The sequence below is a fragment of the Corvus hawaiiensis genome, chromosome 2 (genome assembly GCF_020740725.1).
Source record: "Corvus hawaiiensis isolate bCorHaw1 chromosome 2, bCorHaw1.pri.cur, whole genome shotgun sequence".
Classification (NCBI taxonomy): domain Eukaryota; kingdom Metazoa; phylum Chordata; class Aves; order Passeriformes; family Corvidae; genus Corvus; species Corvus hawaiiensis.
In genome coordinates, this window is record NC_063214.1 from 58,510,586 (window position 1) to 58,526,049 (window position 15,464).

At 43.2% G+C, this 15,464-nt stretch overlaps 1 protein-coding gene and 1 long non-coding RNA gene across 8 annotated transcripts in view; one reads left to right on the forward strand and one right to left on the reverse strand.

Annotated features, from left to right (window-relative positions):
* On the reverse strand, positions 1-6,823 carry LOC125321868. The gene is made up of 2 exons (XR_007201743.1): positions 6,742-6,823; positions 1-3,549 (listed from the first exon to the last, which is right to left on the reverse strand). It is a non-coding gene; the product is annotated as an uncharacterized LOC125321868 (long non-coding RNA).
* The window catches only part of RCBTB1 (RCC1 and BTB domain containing protein 1), a 24,347-nt gene continuing 15,247 nt past the window's right edge, over positions 6,365-15,464 (forward strand). The window contains exons 1-4 of one of the 7 annotated variants that reach the window (XM_048295245.1): positions 6,365-6,467; positions 12,628-12,798; positions 13,665-13,815; positions 14,220-14,386. In XM_048295245.1, the coding sequence (XP_048151202.1) occupies positions 12,655-12,798; positions 13,665-13,815; positions 14,220-14,386 (462 nt within the window). In that variant the 5' untranslated portion in view covers positions 6,365-6,467; positions 12,628-12,654. Of the gene's footprint in view, positions 6,468-6,489; positions 6,718-6,878; positions 6,964-7,106; positions 7,131-7,852; positions 8,230-12,627; positions 12,799-13,463; positions 13,642-13,664; positions 13,816-14,219; positions 14,387-15,464 lie in introns of those variants that run through there. The other 6 variants (XM_048295246.1, XM_048295248.1, XM_048295249.1 and 3 more) reach the window with 6 other exon arrangements.

Below are 15,464 nucleotides of genomic sequence, written 5' to 3' on the forward strand. Positions count from 1 at the left end.
TACTAAATAATTCAGATGTATTCAGAGACAAGGACAGCCCCTATTCAAGCTGTGTTTTCTGTGGACGGAATAAATGTTCTTGTCTTGTGTTTCATTTCCTCGAATTCTCAGGAGCAATGCTAATCCCATTTATAGTTTCACAGAATTTCAGTCAAATTATTTGTTTGCTGTTTTTTAGGCATGCATTTCTCTGCTTCCTAGATATTCATCCCAAAAAGCAATAATAAGTACTAGTAATTAATACAGGAATGCCCCCTCCTTCCCATGCCCCAAATTTTCCAATAACAGGGATTTTGTCCTGATCACTCTATTCACTGTCATTTGTTCAAACCTGTGCGACCTCTTTGGAAGGCAGCTCCAGGGAAACAACCCTTCACAGAGCCAGGAATAACAGGTGTGGTTCTGGTCCTTACTGTGAGTGTTCATCCAAATGAGCAAGTAGATCTCAGTCCAGCAAAGGCAGAGTGTGCCTCCCCATCCAGATGTGCTTCTGTCTCTGAGAAAGGCCACCAAAGCCACCATGCACTCAGTCCTGCTCATGTTTCCTGCAAGATCTCCTCATTATATCACACATGGAAGGACCACCCATGGAGGGGATGTTCAGACCAGCAGCTGGTGAGAAAGCCTGCTGGGAGCTGAAGGAGGCCCTGAACACAGGCAGATGTCTTGACCTGGAGAGCACACCTGCTACTGCTGGCAGCCACCTTGAATGGGACTTCCCCTAGTCTGGCCTAGGAGAGTTCCTTGTGGACCTGCAGGGATCACTGGATTTGACCTAGCCAGTGCCCCAGGCTAAAACCACAACAAAGCCAAATGCGATGGTTCAGGCTCAGAGAAGTTTGGCCTTTTGCTTTTCTGCATCCTGCTCCATTCATCTTGTTCTGCCCCCGATTTCAGGTGTGCCTGCAGGAAACTCACTCCTGCTAACAGACTCATGCCAGTTCACTTGGCACGTGCCCAGGAAGCTGCCTGTTCCATCAGGGTCAGTGGGTAGCTGTGAGAGCTGGCAGCTGAAGGCAAGCTGCTTCCTCCCGAGACGAATTCCCAGAGGCTTGAAACATGGCTTAGCATAGTCTGAAAGTTACACAAGACAGCCACAGGCTACGACATGCCCTAGAAAAGCCTGCCTGCAGTGATGTCTCTTGACAAGATATGATCGCTTAAAGTTGTACCAACACCCTAAAGTTCAGAATGACAAGACTCACACACCGAAAGACAGCAGGTGTTAAGTACTTGTCCTTCTGGTGCCTGTCAAGCACTCGGAGAGGTGTTGGTACCTCCAGGGCATTCCTAGTGAGGTTGGAAATAGGACATTATTCTCACAGCTTATCCTGTGGTCCTTGTTTTCCCCTCATGTGTCCTCCTGGGACAAACATTTGGTGAAGGAAAATGTCTTTTGGTAGCATAACTGGCAGCAGATAGGCTATCAGCTTTGTGCTTTCCACAGTTAACTCTTCCCAGTAGGGAATGACTCTAGCTGGAAAGCACAACAAGTCACCTGCTACACCCTCACTGATGCCATGTCAGTTCTCAAGGGAGGAAGCTTGGTCCTTGTCTCAGTCCCCACCTGTCTGCCCTGCTGGGACCCACCCCTATGCTGGAGGATGGCAGCCACTAGGATACAAACATGCCCACAGGTGTGAAGTCCTGCCCAGCACAGATGCCTGATGGCAAGGGCTGGGGGTGGCCCTGTATCCCCCCCAGCCTGCCCGCTTTCTGGCTGGGGACAGTGGGACAGGTCCTGACCACCAGACCCTGCCATAACTCCCTGCATTGCACCCTGACAACAAGGTGAATGTGGAGAAATATGGCACAGAGCAAAGACTTTTTACCCTCATGTTCTCATCCCTTAGCTGGCAGGTGCTTCAACAGCAGGATGATGAGGAAATGAAAATTATTTGCCTTGCTTTGATTCCTATTTGAATTACTATGTCTTTTGTATACGACTGTAGAACAGTTTTCATAAATATTGTTACTCTAGTCTCTGAATTTATAATTTCCAAAGCTGTTTATAATTTTACCAGGATGCTGGTCCTTTCTCTAGACTTACTTATTCAAGTGCTACCCAAGTTGTTTTAGTTTTTCCCACATAAATTGGCAGGGCTCTGTATTTTTCTGTCTATGTCACTGAAACTCTCATTCCAGGTCCTTCTTCTTATGTCTTAAATTTACAGATCTCTTCCTCCTTGACTCCTAACATCTTAGCTTTGTCTCCTCTGGACAACTCAAAACTAAGCTTCTCTGGCATCCTTACCTATCCTGACACCATCATTCCCTTTCCTGATACTATTCATTAGCTCTTCTTATGGTTGGTCTCTATCCCAGCTTAGGTCATACACTCATCTATGCCACATACTGCATACATGTCGTTTTCACCTTAGAAACTAATTAAAATACAGCTCTGACTACCGTGAAAGGCCTTAAGCTCAATCCTTCATTATTATTAATGTTTCTAGTTGAAGAGAAAAAGAAAAAAGAGCAAAAAATGTGTACGATTACAAAAATATCAGTGTTATGTGTGCCAAAAAAAGGCTCCCGTATCCTAGTATTTGCTCCTCCATCTGTTGAATGTAAAAGCCATGAAGCAAGGACTGGCTTTTTTTGGTTTTTTTTTTTAGTATTCCTTTGGTTTCTATCAAGAGGAAGCCCTACAGAAATTATGTAATGATGCTTAACTCTACTCCTATCGGCACTAAATATAATATAGGTAATAACTGTTACTTCTATGGGAAGTAAAAATGATACCTTGGAGGTATACTGACGAGGTTCATCTCTCCAGATTAGTCTGGAGGAAATTCTGCTTTGCAATACACAAATCCAGTTCCCTTTAAGGTGGCCTTCCCTCGTTCCAGTTCCAGAGGAAGAAAGTGAGATGAAATGACACTGCAAGCATGGACCTGAAAATGCACTTTGTATGACTTCCCAGGCTCCAGAGCAACAGTGGAGTCTCACTCTCAGTGCTCCTCAGATTCAGGAGGTTTGGATGCAAGGTTTTGTTTTATCATTTGTTCGTACTTTTTGTCTTAGCTTGCCTGTTTAGGACATTTTATAAACAAAATTTACTGAAAAGATACTGGAAATTAGCAACAAGAATAAAAGCTACAAACTGTTCTTTACTACATTTCTGTCTGGTAAAATGGAAGAAAGCAATGAAAAATCATGAAATTTCAGAAGTTGTATTTTATCTCTCTGGCCACAGAGTGTCAATGTTTTCCCACACATTTCTCAATGGAGAGTCTACATCCAGCGGAATCAGCTCCTGCCAAACAGCAGATGTCAGTGCTCCCGCTTTGGTTTAAGGGGAGGTCCTTGACACCCTTTTGCAGCTGGATCACTTTGAAAGAGATTTTGCTGAACAGCAGCTGTAGGTTTGTTTTGTGTGCCTGTTCTTTCACATCCACAGGAAGCTGATGGTGAGCACAGCAGAACAGAACTGGAGTAAGATGTCAGCTCCATGCAGGTCACATTTAGTTCCAGACTCTTTTCACATCAGATTTAGCTGGCATCATATCCTAGGCCTCCACAGTTTGAGTGAAAACAGTTAACCTACTGATGGAAAAAAAAAAATACTTAATGAGGAGAGAAACAAGAAACACTTTGAAGAATTTTCTTCCTTTAATATCCTTTAACAGGTCACTGATAGTTGCCATCATGACTCTTCACTGTTTGTGGTCACTTACAGAGGTACAGATACAGAACAAGCTTTTCAATCCACAACTGACAAGATCACAAAATCCCCCAAATTTGGGTTTATCTATGACTATGCCTTTGTGATGTCCGGGTTTGACAACATATCCTTAGGAATGAAATTACAGAATCAGGTTGCATTATGGTTTGGGTATAATTCCATGCCATGCTATTCTCCATTTTGAATTTCAAGTGTCCCCACTTTGGTCACTTGAGGAAAGCCCTTCGCAGTCACCTGCTACTGCTGTCAAGAGACATAAGGTGAGGCTGTCGGTGTAAGAGAGAGGGATCAGCAGCTGAGCGGACCATCAAGGCCAGCAACACACATTATCTGTGTGATGTCTGGGGCAACAATTCCTTTTGTTCTACAAAACTTGTCTCTGAGTAGCATTGCTTTGCCTAGTTGGCCTATTTAATGCTTTCATAACATTTCCAGTAGGTCACAACTTTTCCAAGAAGGATATCAGGTTTCATAACCCTTTTCCTTGTAGAAAAAGAAATGCTAGAAGAAGGTTGCTTTTTGTTATTGCTGGCTTGTACAAAAAGCCACGCTGAGAGAAAAAGAACTGAAACTAGTTATTTGCAAGATAATAAAATTATTTCTGCTCCACACAGAGCATGTTTTCAGCTGTGTCAGCTGCTTGTAAAGCTCAGATACAATATAAACTGCCTTACACTACTGTTTAAGGACTTACTGCATGATAAAATTCGGTGAAAACTAATTGGTGATAACTAATAAGAAGAAACATAAACCCATGTGAATAAAAAAAACCCCTGACTCAGAGCTCGTATTCTGGTGCTTGTTAAAACAACTGGGTTCCTGCATATGGTAACTAAGCAGGGCTGTCCTGCAGAACTACAATCACAGTTCTGTTTATCCGGTTCCACCTTTGCACCATTTCTTAGCAATGTCAGGAAAGGCAGCTGTTCTTGACAGACAATTCCTTTGCAAAGCCACAAACACAAGCTGAAAACAAGTGCTGTGTATGTTCCCTTTCTGGCTCTTTTGGGCCTCCCATGGAGGCACTGATGACACTTTTCCATGTATCTTACTTATGCCTTTTCTTTCTGTTGCTCCAGAATTCCCACAATGTATTCAGCAGTACTTTCCTGATGCCAGCAGCACAGTAAGCAGCAACTTGGCAGGAAAATTCTCTTTTTACCCTGGACCTACCACTGTGCTTTCCTTGCCTGATATTCCAGGGCAGAATTTCTTCAGCACCACTGATTCCCTCTCAGAGCAACCTATCCACACTTGATCCTGGGGTTTCTGAAATTGATTTTTTCATTTTCTTTTTTTTTTAAATTACAATTTCTTCTTTGAATTTAGCTTTTTCTTAAATTGACCACCACCAAAACGATATTGATACTTCCAGTGGGCTTGACCCTACTGCTTTATGTTTCAGATCCATCAGCTCCCCACTCCCTGCAACCCCCAGCTGCCTTCTGACCCACTGTCAGGAAAAGAAGTAAATTTTGAGAAAGGAGGAAGCCATCTCTTGGTAACAACTTTGTATGAACAGAAGAACTCTCTTGGGAAGGCCGCTTTCCAGTCTTCCCTTTCCTGGATCCTCCCGCACCATTCCGTCAGCTACTTGATCTGCAGGTGTTGAAACGGAACAGTAAAGCGACAGGAATGTGCCAGTGCTGAGGTCTAGCAGGGCTTTATATACTGCCTAAACGCCCTTGAATGAAGAGAAGTCGCTATGTGACTGTTACAGAAGACCCTTAGCCCTGTCTGTGGGATCCCCCTGGACTCAGGCCTTCCTGGCGCCAGCCAGCAGCAGAGCCAGCCGTGATCCCGCCCCGGCCGGGCTCTGCTCAGCCGCGGCCAGGGCAGGGAGCCGGGGCTGGCCGCAGCCCCTCCTCGCTTTGCCCTCGGCTCCGCGCCGGCGAGGATGCGGGGGCAGACAGGTGCCATCCGTTCGGGAAGGACACTGAGGTGCTGGAGCGGGTCCAGCCAGAGAAGGGCAATGAAGCTGGTGAAGGAGCAAAGTCTTATGAAGAGCGTCTGAGGGAGTTTAGGGTTGAGGGGATTGTTTAGCCTGGAGAAAAGGAGGCTTAGGGGGAAACTCATCGCTCTCTGCAGCTCCCTGAAATGAGGGTGGAGCCAGGTGGCGGTCGGCCTCTTCTCGCAGGTAATTTAGTGGCAGGACAGCAGAACAAAGCCTCAAGGTGCGCCAGGGGAGGTTTACGTTGTACATTAGGAAGAATTTATTCACAGAAAGAGTGACTGGGCATAGGAATGGGTTGCCCAGGGAGGTGGCGGAGTCACCGTCCCTGGAGGTGCGTAAGGAAAGGCTGGACGTGGCACGCAGTGCCATGCTCTGTTTGACACGGTGGTGCTCGCCCAGAGGCTGGACCCTCGACGATGCCAGGGATGTTTCCCACCCTCTCCCGTCACACTGCAACCCGCCCCGCACTGGGAGGGCGGGGGGAGGGGCGGAGAAGGGGGACGTGTCACGCGCCCGCGCACCCGCGGCGCCCAATAGGGAGCGAGGATTCGCTCACGTGACGGAGCGCGCGCGAACGGTCAAGAGGGAGGGGGCTCCCCCCGCTCCCGCGTCTCTCTGGCGAGTCACGTGATGCGGCGCCGCTCTGCCCCCCCCGCTCCCCTCCCGCCGTGGTCACGTGCGCGGGCGCCGGCGGTGCGCGCGGCCCCGACGGCCGTGAGGGGCAGCGGGAGCGGCGGCTCCGGGGGGGACGCGCGGGGGCCGCGCCGGGCGGAGCGGCCGCGGGGAGCCCGCCGGGAGCCCGCCAGGATCTGCCGGGGGCACCGGGTGAGCAGCGCCCGCCCCTCGCCGTCCCGTTAGGGCGCTGCGGGCAGCGGGCGGGCACCGCGGCTCTGAGGAGCTGCGAGGGTGGCGGTGCCCGTGCGGAGCGGGAGAGCGAGGAGAGGAGAGAGAGAGGGAGAGGGTCCTTGTCGCCAGAACAGGGCTGGGGTGGGGACCCACCCTCACCCGCGCTCTGTCTCGCCGCTAGCCTGTCTCTGGGATCTCCCCACAGCCCCCTGGAAGGCTTTAATTGCAGGTCTTTAACGCTGTGTGTTCTTACCGATTTTTTCTTTTCTTATTTTCCTGGTTCGTGATGTTTCGGTTTATCCTTCCCTTTTGTCGCCGGCTTCCTGAAGGCTGAGTGAGATACCCGGCTGGTCGGAAAAAAAAAAAAAAAAAAAGGCAGGAAAAACTCAACGCTTTTTTGTTTTCCTCACCTGGCTTTCTATGAAGAGTTAAGTGTTTCTCCGGCTTTTTAACACGCTTCTTCTAAATTGAAGGGGTATTTGTTTTGTTTTGTTTTGTTTTTAAGGAGCTTGCAGGGTTCCAGTTTAGAAAGCTTTTGTAAATTAATACTAAAGGGATATTTCCTTTTTTTATAAGGAACGTGCAGGGTTCTGATTTAGAAAGTTCAAGTGACCCGTTCGTGTTGTCCTCTACTGACGGAAGGTAAAAAGTGCTTTAATCGTTCCGACAAGGGGTGGGATTATGAGAAAGAGGTACAAAGCGTCGTAAATGGAAATGTGTTTGGAGCACAGAGTTTTTTAGGAAAAACTTTAGAAGCTGTTTGGAAGATGCATTCATTCTTTAGTGCCTTAATATGGATGTTTTCCCTTGAATGCTTATCTCTCTATGCATCAGATTGAAAGACAGGCATTGCCTCAGAAGAGGTCTTGTCCTAAGTGAATGGATTTGAAAAGTTGCATAAATGGCTCAGCGTAGGGGAAAAAAAGCAAAAAGGCGTAGTGTGATTGTAATTACAGTTTTGTAATTGGAGTTTTGTTATGGTGGGTAGATGACTGTCGTCCTCATAAGGGTGGTCTCCTGTGGCTAAACCAGTCATGTTCAGTAGTGTTCACGTGCATGATGATGCTTTTTGCTTGCTTACCTCTCTCAGCTGGTTGCTCAAAGCAATCAGGAGCTCTGGTTGTCAGCCCTTGGATCAGCAGTTCTTTCTGTCCCTGTATTGCTCATTAAAGGCATCTGAAAATAAATTGTGTAGAGGTTTGGAACACATGGGTTTTGTCATAGAAATTTTGCTTTCGGTAAGGTCCAAGGGAAGTAAGTTAAGGCACATGTTTTCAGGGAGTGCAGTCTCTTTTCATTGGCAGGGAGAATGCTTCAGTAACGTCACTTGGTTCATACATCTGATTAATTCCAGTAGTATTGTTAATATAATAGAATATAGAATCAATATATTATTTTCTCAATGCCGAAGTATGAAATCAAAAAAAGCAAACGTAGCCTGGGGGAAGGAGGATCAATGTTATGTGAAGGATTTGAGTCTTCTGTGGTTGGAGGTGTATTTCAAATTAAAAAGGGATTAAGCGTGCCAGTCATTCTGTGTTGTTTTAAAGCCAGATATCCCAGCTTTTGTGTTCTCACTGCTGTTCATAATTCCCAAAGACAATTAGGAGAAACGAAGGCCTGAGCCTGCAGTTTTTCTGTGCAGGAGTAGGTCTGCCCAGCTGGAATAAACTGCAACATTGGAGCCTGAGGAAAGAGTGAAACAAACAAACATGTGATTGTGTTCCAACAGCCTTTGCAAGTAAGGGGATAATCCTTGAGGAGTTAACTGTAGATTTTTTTTGTTGCGAGTACAATTGGTACTGTTTTCCCGGTAGGATGTTGTGTTAGGCTATTGTTCTATCCAGCGTGGATTTATTTAGCTGAACTATAAACTCTGTAGAACGGTATCTAAAATCATTTTAACAAAGCATTCTGTAAACACTGTCTTTTTTTTTTTTTTTTTTCAAAGCAGGGATTCATGTTTGCCTACATGTGCCACTTTGAATCGGCTTGCAGGCTTTTTATTTAGAAAGCAAATTACTGAGGAGATGAATGTGTAGGCAGCAGATTAGCACAGAATTTTTGAGGGGCCTATGTCTCCCAAAAGTGTGTGGCTTTTTAAAATTGTGAGCAGATGTAGATGTTTTCCCCTAGTGTTGCTGCCTATTCCGAGGTCAATTTTTTTTCATCACAATATGTGGCCAGTTCAGTTTCTTTTTTTTTTTTTTTTTTTTTTACAAGTCGCCCTTTCTTGCTTATTTTTAGCCTAAGTGAAATTCAGGCAGTAATCTCTGTTTCTGTTCCTGTTTGGACACTGAGGTTATTGGATCATTTCGGAGATGTCACAGCGGTGAAAGAGGTGGTGTTGATGTAAACTCCCTCTGCTGGTTGATTTTGCTGCAGAAATAAAGCTTTGTGTTGTATAATTGTTTATCTCTGCATCATGCAGCAGAAATTAACAGTTAAGAGGTGGCATACAGTGTTTTTAAAAGCAACTAGAGCACCCAGTTTAAGCTCAGGGGTTTTATGCTCATAAGGCTTTTAATTGCAATTAACTTTAGAGCTGTGTGTTGATATATGACAGATACTCCTCAGAGCTGCTGCTGCCTTGTTGCACACAGAATCTGAAGAATAGATTGAGAGCTAATACATTGAGAGAGCCATTAGCATGCAGATTAAAATACCTTGATTACTTGGGGCTCCATCTGGTACATTTGCTCTTACAAAGTTACTTCTCAGGTGAGGTGCAGCCCTTGCACAGTGTGTGCTATAGCAGAGTCCTGTCAGGAAAAGTAAATAACCTTAGGTCTGGGACTGATGTGCTGCAGGAAGGGTGAGTGAAGGACGCTGGGTTTTTCTGTGCTACTGCTTGCCTGGAGTCTCCTGGATCATCAGCCTTTCATAGCAAGGACTTGCCCAGAAGAAGCTCTGCATGTGCCTGTCCCCCCAGATTCAGGCAGATGTTGCGCAGGGATGAAACATGAGTGTGATTGGTGTGAGGTATCGTGGTATCACAGAGCATCTGCTCTTTCGGAAAGTGTGCAGTGTGTCTTACAGGATGCCAGAACCAGTTTGGTTTCAGTTTTGATAACTGAGTTACTTTACTGACACCTCCATTTAATCCTGTATTTAAAAATAGATTCCTCAAATACTTTTTTCTCACTGTAGACTTTTTTTTTCCTTCCTGTGAGTGCCAGAACTTCTAATGGAAAACTAGGAAATTGGCTGGGGTTATTAAAGAATCTGTCTTTAGAGAGAAAAAAGATGGTGTTTCTACCTAGGTCGAGCATTTCTTTTCTGTGGAAAATTAGAAGAATAAGTAGTTAAATCAGCTTTCTATGAACAGTTACAGTTAAAAAACAGTTGTCAGTATATTAAGCCCAGAACTTCGAGGTTTGTGTGTAATTTCTCCCTCTTTAGACAAAAGGATAAAGAAAAGTAGCTGCTGTGACTGCTGTAGAAATGTTGAAAGCCAATGATAGGTACTCCAGCAAATGGCAGAATCTAAGGACAGTAGTTAATATTTCAAGAGGAGGGGAAAAGTGTGTCTTTGAGGAGAAACAGTACATATTACATAAAAGACAAAAGAGGGTTTTTTTGTTATTTGTTTGGTTTAAGGATTTTTGTGATCCTTGTGGCTGGTAAACCTCGACAGACTTTAGGATTGAGATTTATTAAAGAAATGAACTTGCCAGTGGCAGATGAGTTGTCCTTAAAACCCTTTTGAGGAAAACCTCTGAAATAAGTGTAGAATTGTAGTAACAGTTGAAATGGCTGAAAATATACAATGTTGTTTTGGATAAAGTGATGTTAACACCTGTTAACAATTGTAGAGGTCTTCACCTGTGGACTGAGTTTGTTGCTCATATCTCCAGTTTGGGAAGTCTCATGTGCTTGAAGGCTTTTATCTACCGGTATTTTTCTGACAAGGCGTCAGGTTGAGCTGTGAGGTGCAGGGAGTGCAGTGTAAGTTGCATAAGTTTTGGAAGTGCTTGGAAAGGTTTTGTCAAAGAGCAGTGATTAACTGAGTCATACAGAGCAGAAAAGAAGTCAAATGGGTTAGAGACCTAGTGCATAGATCAGGAAGGGAGAGATAAGGTAGCACATTTTAAATTTGTTACTTTTAGAGTAGAATAGGTTTTCTGGGTGCTGTAAAACTTGTCAATTTGCCAGGATATTCTCTAGCAAAATAACATGTTGTCTTCTTAACTTCACAGGATATGTTGAAAATTACTTCAGTGAAGTAAATAGTTTTCTTAATATCCAGGTTGACACATTTGTGCTTTGGCAGTTGTATATTATATGAGGCAAGTTAAATAGGTGAAGTCAGAAGGGACACTTACTTGGTCTGCTCAAAAGAGCAAGTCATTGCTGCCTTGTTTTAATTGATTGATAGTGTCATATGTTAAAAGATTTGCCAAGGTGAGGTAACAAATCTTAGCAGCTAAATTAGCCTGTGCTTGTAACTGGACTAGAAATTAAGAAGGCTTAAATGCATCCAAACCTGTTTAGCTGTGTAGAATCTGCTGTGCCTTGGCATCAGGTAGACCTAAAAAAAAAAGCTGTTCTACAAATAAATTGATTATGAATTTGCCATCTGGAGATTTCAGGTGTTTTTAAGACCTGCTTCAAATGTGAAATGCAGAGTTAAGTCAGGCTCTTAGTAAGAGAGGTGCCTGTAGAGCAGAGCTGGGTTTGTTGGATCAAGGTTATGAAATCTGATAAGGAAGCAACCCTGCCTGGGTTTTGTTTGTGTTAGGGCTTTTTTTGTGGACATAATTCCACTGTGACCTCAGTGTTTCTCAGACTTTTTTTTTTTATTACTATTATTACTTTTTTTAAACCCCCTTCTTCCGAGAAACATCTGCGCTGAATAACAGTTGACTGTTGTTAAATGGCTTTCTGAAGCCAAGCCGTGGTTGCCAGCACAGTTTTGAGAACCAAGCATCAGAAGAACAAAGAGCCTGTCTTGTGTTCTCACTGTTATCCATATCTGATACCCAGGCATCATCAAGAAGCAGCCTGACTTGGAAGCAGCGGAGAACAGGGGGATTGGGTTACACTGAAGCAAACAAATGAAAAGGAAAGAGTTAAGTGTTGATGAGAGGATAGCATCTGGGTAGAGACCACAATTCTTACCCCTGGAATGATTCCCTACCTTTTTGGTTTTTACTGTTTTATGATGATTTGTCTTGTCACTGACATTCTGTGGAATTCTTCACCTAATGCTCTCCACATTTCACAGAACTTGCTGATACCCCCGGGCATGGGTCATAGATTGTAAGTGGCAGAGTCCCTTCAGGGTGTGAGCGATGTTCTGTGCAGGGCTGAATGCCTAGATAAGCTCTGGATGTTAGTGCTGTCAGCTTTGCTCTTGAGCAGCATGCTGCAGTTGCCCTGAGGAGACTGGGAAGAGGGAGTGCTGGAGAAGGATGGACTGTATACATCTGTGTTCATTGGCAAACGTCTCTATACCCAGCCATGTTTCCAGCTTTTAATGTGATCCACTTTGTTTCTAAGTAACAGATTATGGCAATTTTACTTAATTACATTTCTCTGATATGTTTCACTGCCCAATTGCACAAGCTCATACTTTCTCAGTCTCTCACAAATATTTTTTGACCATAATAGCTTTTGATTACACAAGAGATGGCAGATTTGGGTCATGTTCACAACAGCCCCAGCCTTATTTTTCTTTGCATGTTTCACATACGTATCAACTGCTTGCTTACATGGCATATGTAACTTATAAGGCTACAAAAAAAAATTCACAAGTGAAAATTTTATAAATTGGAATTGGAATTGAAATTCCCTTTGAAAACGCCCTCAGAATGCAACTCTGCCACCAGTGGTTATTTGCTAGGTCACAAATTTTTAATTGGTTTGCTTGTAAAAGAGCAGCTGTTCGGCTGCATTGGATATAGTTTACTTAAATACCCTGTTAAGAAAAGGTCTGTTTTTCCAGTGGCTAGCTATTTGTTCACCTAAATACATGGAAATACAATTACATGTTTCATACAGAATAGAATGTTTACTTTCAGAGCTACGTGTCTTTTTTTTTCCTCCACATAAAGGAATTTACCTTACTGTCTGTTGATGAAAGTGCAAAATACGCTTTTTAATAAGCTTTTTGATTTTTTGGTTTTTTTTGTTACAGCAATGTCCTCTTGCTTGTAGAAGCGTCATGACACACAGCAGCATCATGGTGGATGTAGGCAAGTGGCCAATATTTACCTTACTGTCCCCCCAAGAGATTGCTTCCATTCGGAAAGCGTGTGTGTTCGGAACGTCGGCCAACGAAGCCATTTACATCACGCACAATGATGAGGTGAGCCTGGCATCGAGCTGGGTGCATGCTCCACAATTAGCTGTTTTCAGAATATTTGTAGATTAATAGCTTCTCAAAAGCATTATGTGAAATTTGTGGTTTCCAAAACATGGTGGATGTAATGTTTGATTTTTTTTTTTTTTTTTGAAGTTTTGTGTGAGGACGGTATAGATGGACTATTTAGAAAACTTTCAAATGGCAAAGGCCAGGTTGGATTACATGCACGTTTGAAGACAGGAAGAATTTAAAAGAAGTTGTGGTAGCTTGAAGTTAAGTGCAAACACACAGATACAAAGATAGAAAATGAGGTTATGGCTTGCTAAGTAAAAAATACAGTGGAAGATTATCTGTAGATTTTAATGATTCAGAAACTCATTATGAGTTAGCACAGTGCTGCTGAAAGAAAACAAGCCAGGTGTTCTGGGATGTATTAATGGGAAGGTTTCTCATACGACTGGGTAGAGAAGGATTTTTCTTCCCCTAAGTCCTGTCAGTAGTGCCTGTAGGATGAGCCTCCCACAGTATAGCTCTTTACATGCTTATGCTTTATTTGCTATTTATAAACTGCTTTTAAAAGAAGGTGGTGTCTTCCGCTTTTCACAGTTTCAGACTTTTTATGGTGCAGTTCCTGAAAATAAAAAGCCTAACTTCCAGGACTGTATGAATTGGAATAATTCAGACTCATCAGTTAACATCCAAACTGCCCTTGTGCTGACTCTTGGGGTTGTTAATTTCTGTGCGGGAAGTCTCTGGCCCGTGGAGGTCCAAGATGAAACTCTGTCCCCAATTAATGAAGGCCTGAGTATTACACATCTGTGCATACCTGAATATAAATCATCTGAAGTGAGTATGCCTTTGTTTTTCAGGTATTTGTTTTTGGACTGAATTGCAGTAATTGTTTGGGAACTGGAGATAATCAGAGCACGATAGTACCAAAGAAATTAGAAGCCTTATGTGGAAAGAAGATCTCCAGTCTCAGTTACGGAAGTGGACCCCATGTTGTTCTTTGTACTGAAGGTAGAAAATCAACAATTAGTACAGAAACATAAGTTAGAGATTTTAAGTTCCACTTCCATTTAACAGGAATGGATTAAGATGTAACTGTATTAAGTTAAGTTGCTAATGTACACTAAGAGGTTCTTGTTGGTCTTAAGTGGAAGCAAATGGGTTTTGTAATAGGTAAAGTTTCCATTTCCATTATGTTGAAGCACTCCCACATATTTCCACAGTCTAGAGGTTATGCTGTGATACATGAATATAAAACATAGTATATAATGTTTTAGTGTACAGATGATTCTTGTAATAGTTTCCCTTTTTTGTTAACATCCTTTCATTTTCATGTTGGTATTTGCTAATGTCTTGGAATTCTGTCTCAATCTTCCTGGAATTTTTAGTGGTTTTCATCACAAATATTTTTGCAGATGGTGAAGTGTATGCTTGGGGACATAATGGTTACAGCCAACTTGGAAATGGCACAACCAATCAGGGCATTACTCCTGTTCAAGTTTGCACAAATCTCTTAATAAAGAAAGTGGTGGAAGTAGCTTGTGGCTCTCATCATTCCATGGCGCTCTCATTGGATGGGGATGTAAGTTGAAACCTGTTCAAATCTCTTAATCTCCTTGTTGAAGTGAACAGTGGAGGTGACCTTGCAGTTTGAACTTCTCTCTGTTTCTACAGTGTAATTACAAACATAACCTTTTCTCCTGCTGCCTCAAACTAGGGTGTCCTTTTCTTCAGAGCAGACTTGAAAACAACTAAAAAAAAAACCCCAAAAAACAAATTAATAAGCCCCCCTGCAAAAAAAAAAGGCAACCCCAAAACCAAGGGAAATAAAGCTTAGTAAACTTTTGTGTCTCTCACAGGAGTGACACTAGAAAGATGTGCCACTTACAGGTGAAAGAATGGTTTGTGAGGTGCAAAATGTAACTTACTTATTGCAGGTCTGTTAGGGGGTGTGTTGAGTTTGTATTTATTGGATTAGAATTTAGCCTGTTTCTTGTAGAAATGTCTTGCATTTCCACGCTGGTACTGCAAAAGAATGTTGCTCTGCACACCTCTGAATACCTTGGTGTGTAGCTTCATGCTATGTGGCTTCAGGCTACGTGTCATGAGAGACACAATTAGTTTCCAGTTATGCAGATTTGACCAGTGTATGCACAGTGGAAAATCTGGTTTCAGCTGTGCACTAACAAAAGAAAAGCTCTAATTTTAAAACCTTTTAACAATGAAAAGGGAAACTACAATTCTTTCCATCCTGATAATCTGAGCATGTCTGTTGTGGTCCAGTATGGAATAACAGTGCAACAAAATATTTTAAGGGTAGGAAAGAGAGCTTGGGTTAAATGGTCTGTATTTTATCTGAAAGAAGAGCCTACACTTATGGAAGATTTTGTGCTGTCATGTTTGACTTGGTTAAACTAAAAAATCTGGTGAGCGTGCAGGAAGGAGAGGGCAATCACGCATTGCTTACAACAGAGGTGCCAGCTGCTGTGTGGTAGCTGCCTGTGAAGGCCGTGCTGTCTCTTGTCATAAATGTGACATGCTTGAAATCTCAGTGGAAGTAGGGAAATTTCTTTGTGTTGACCATGGAGTTGATACTTGCAGCTTGCTTGCCAGTGTGGCTTGTTAATATACTTTAACTTGGTTTGTTTGTGTGCTGAGCT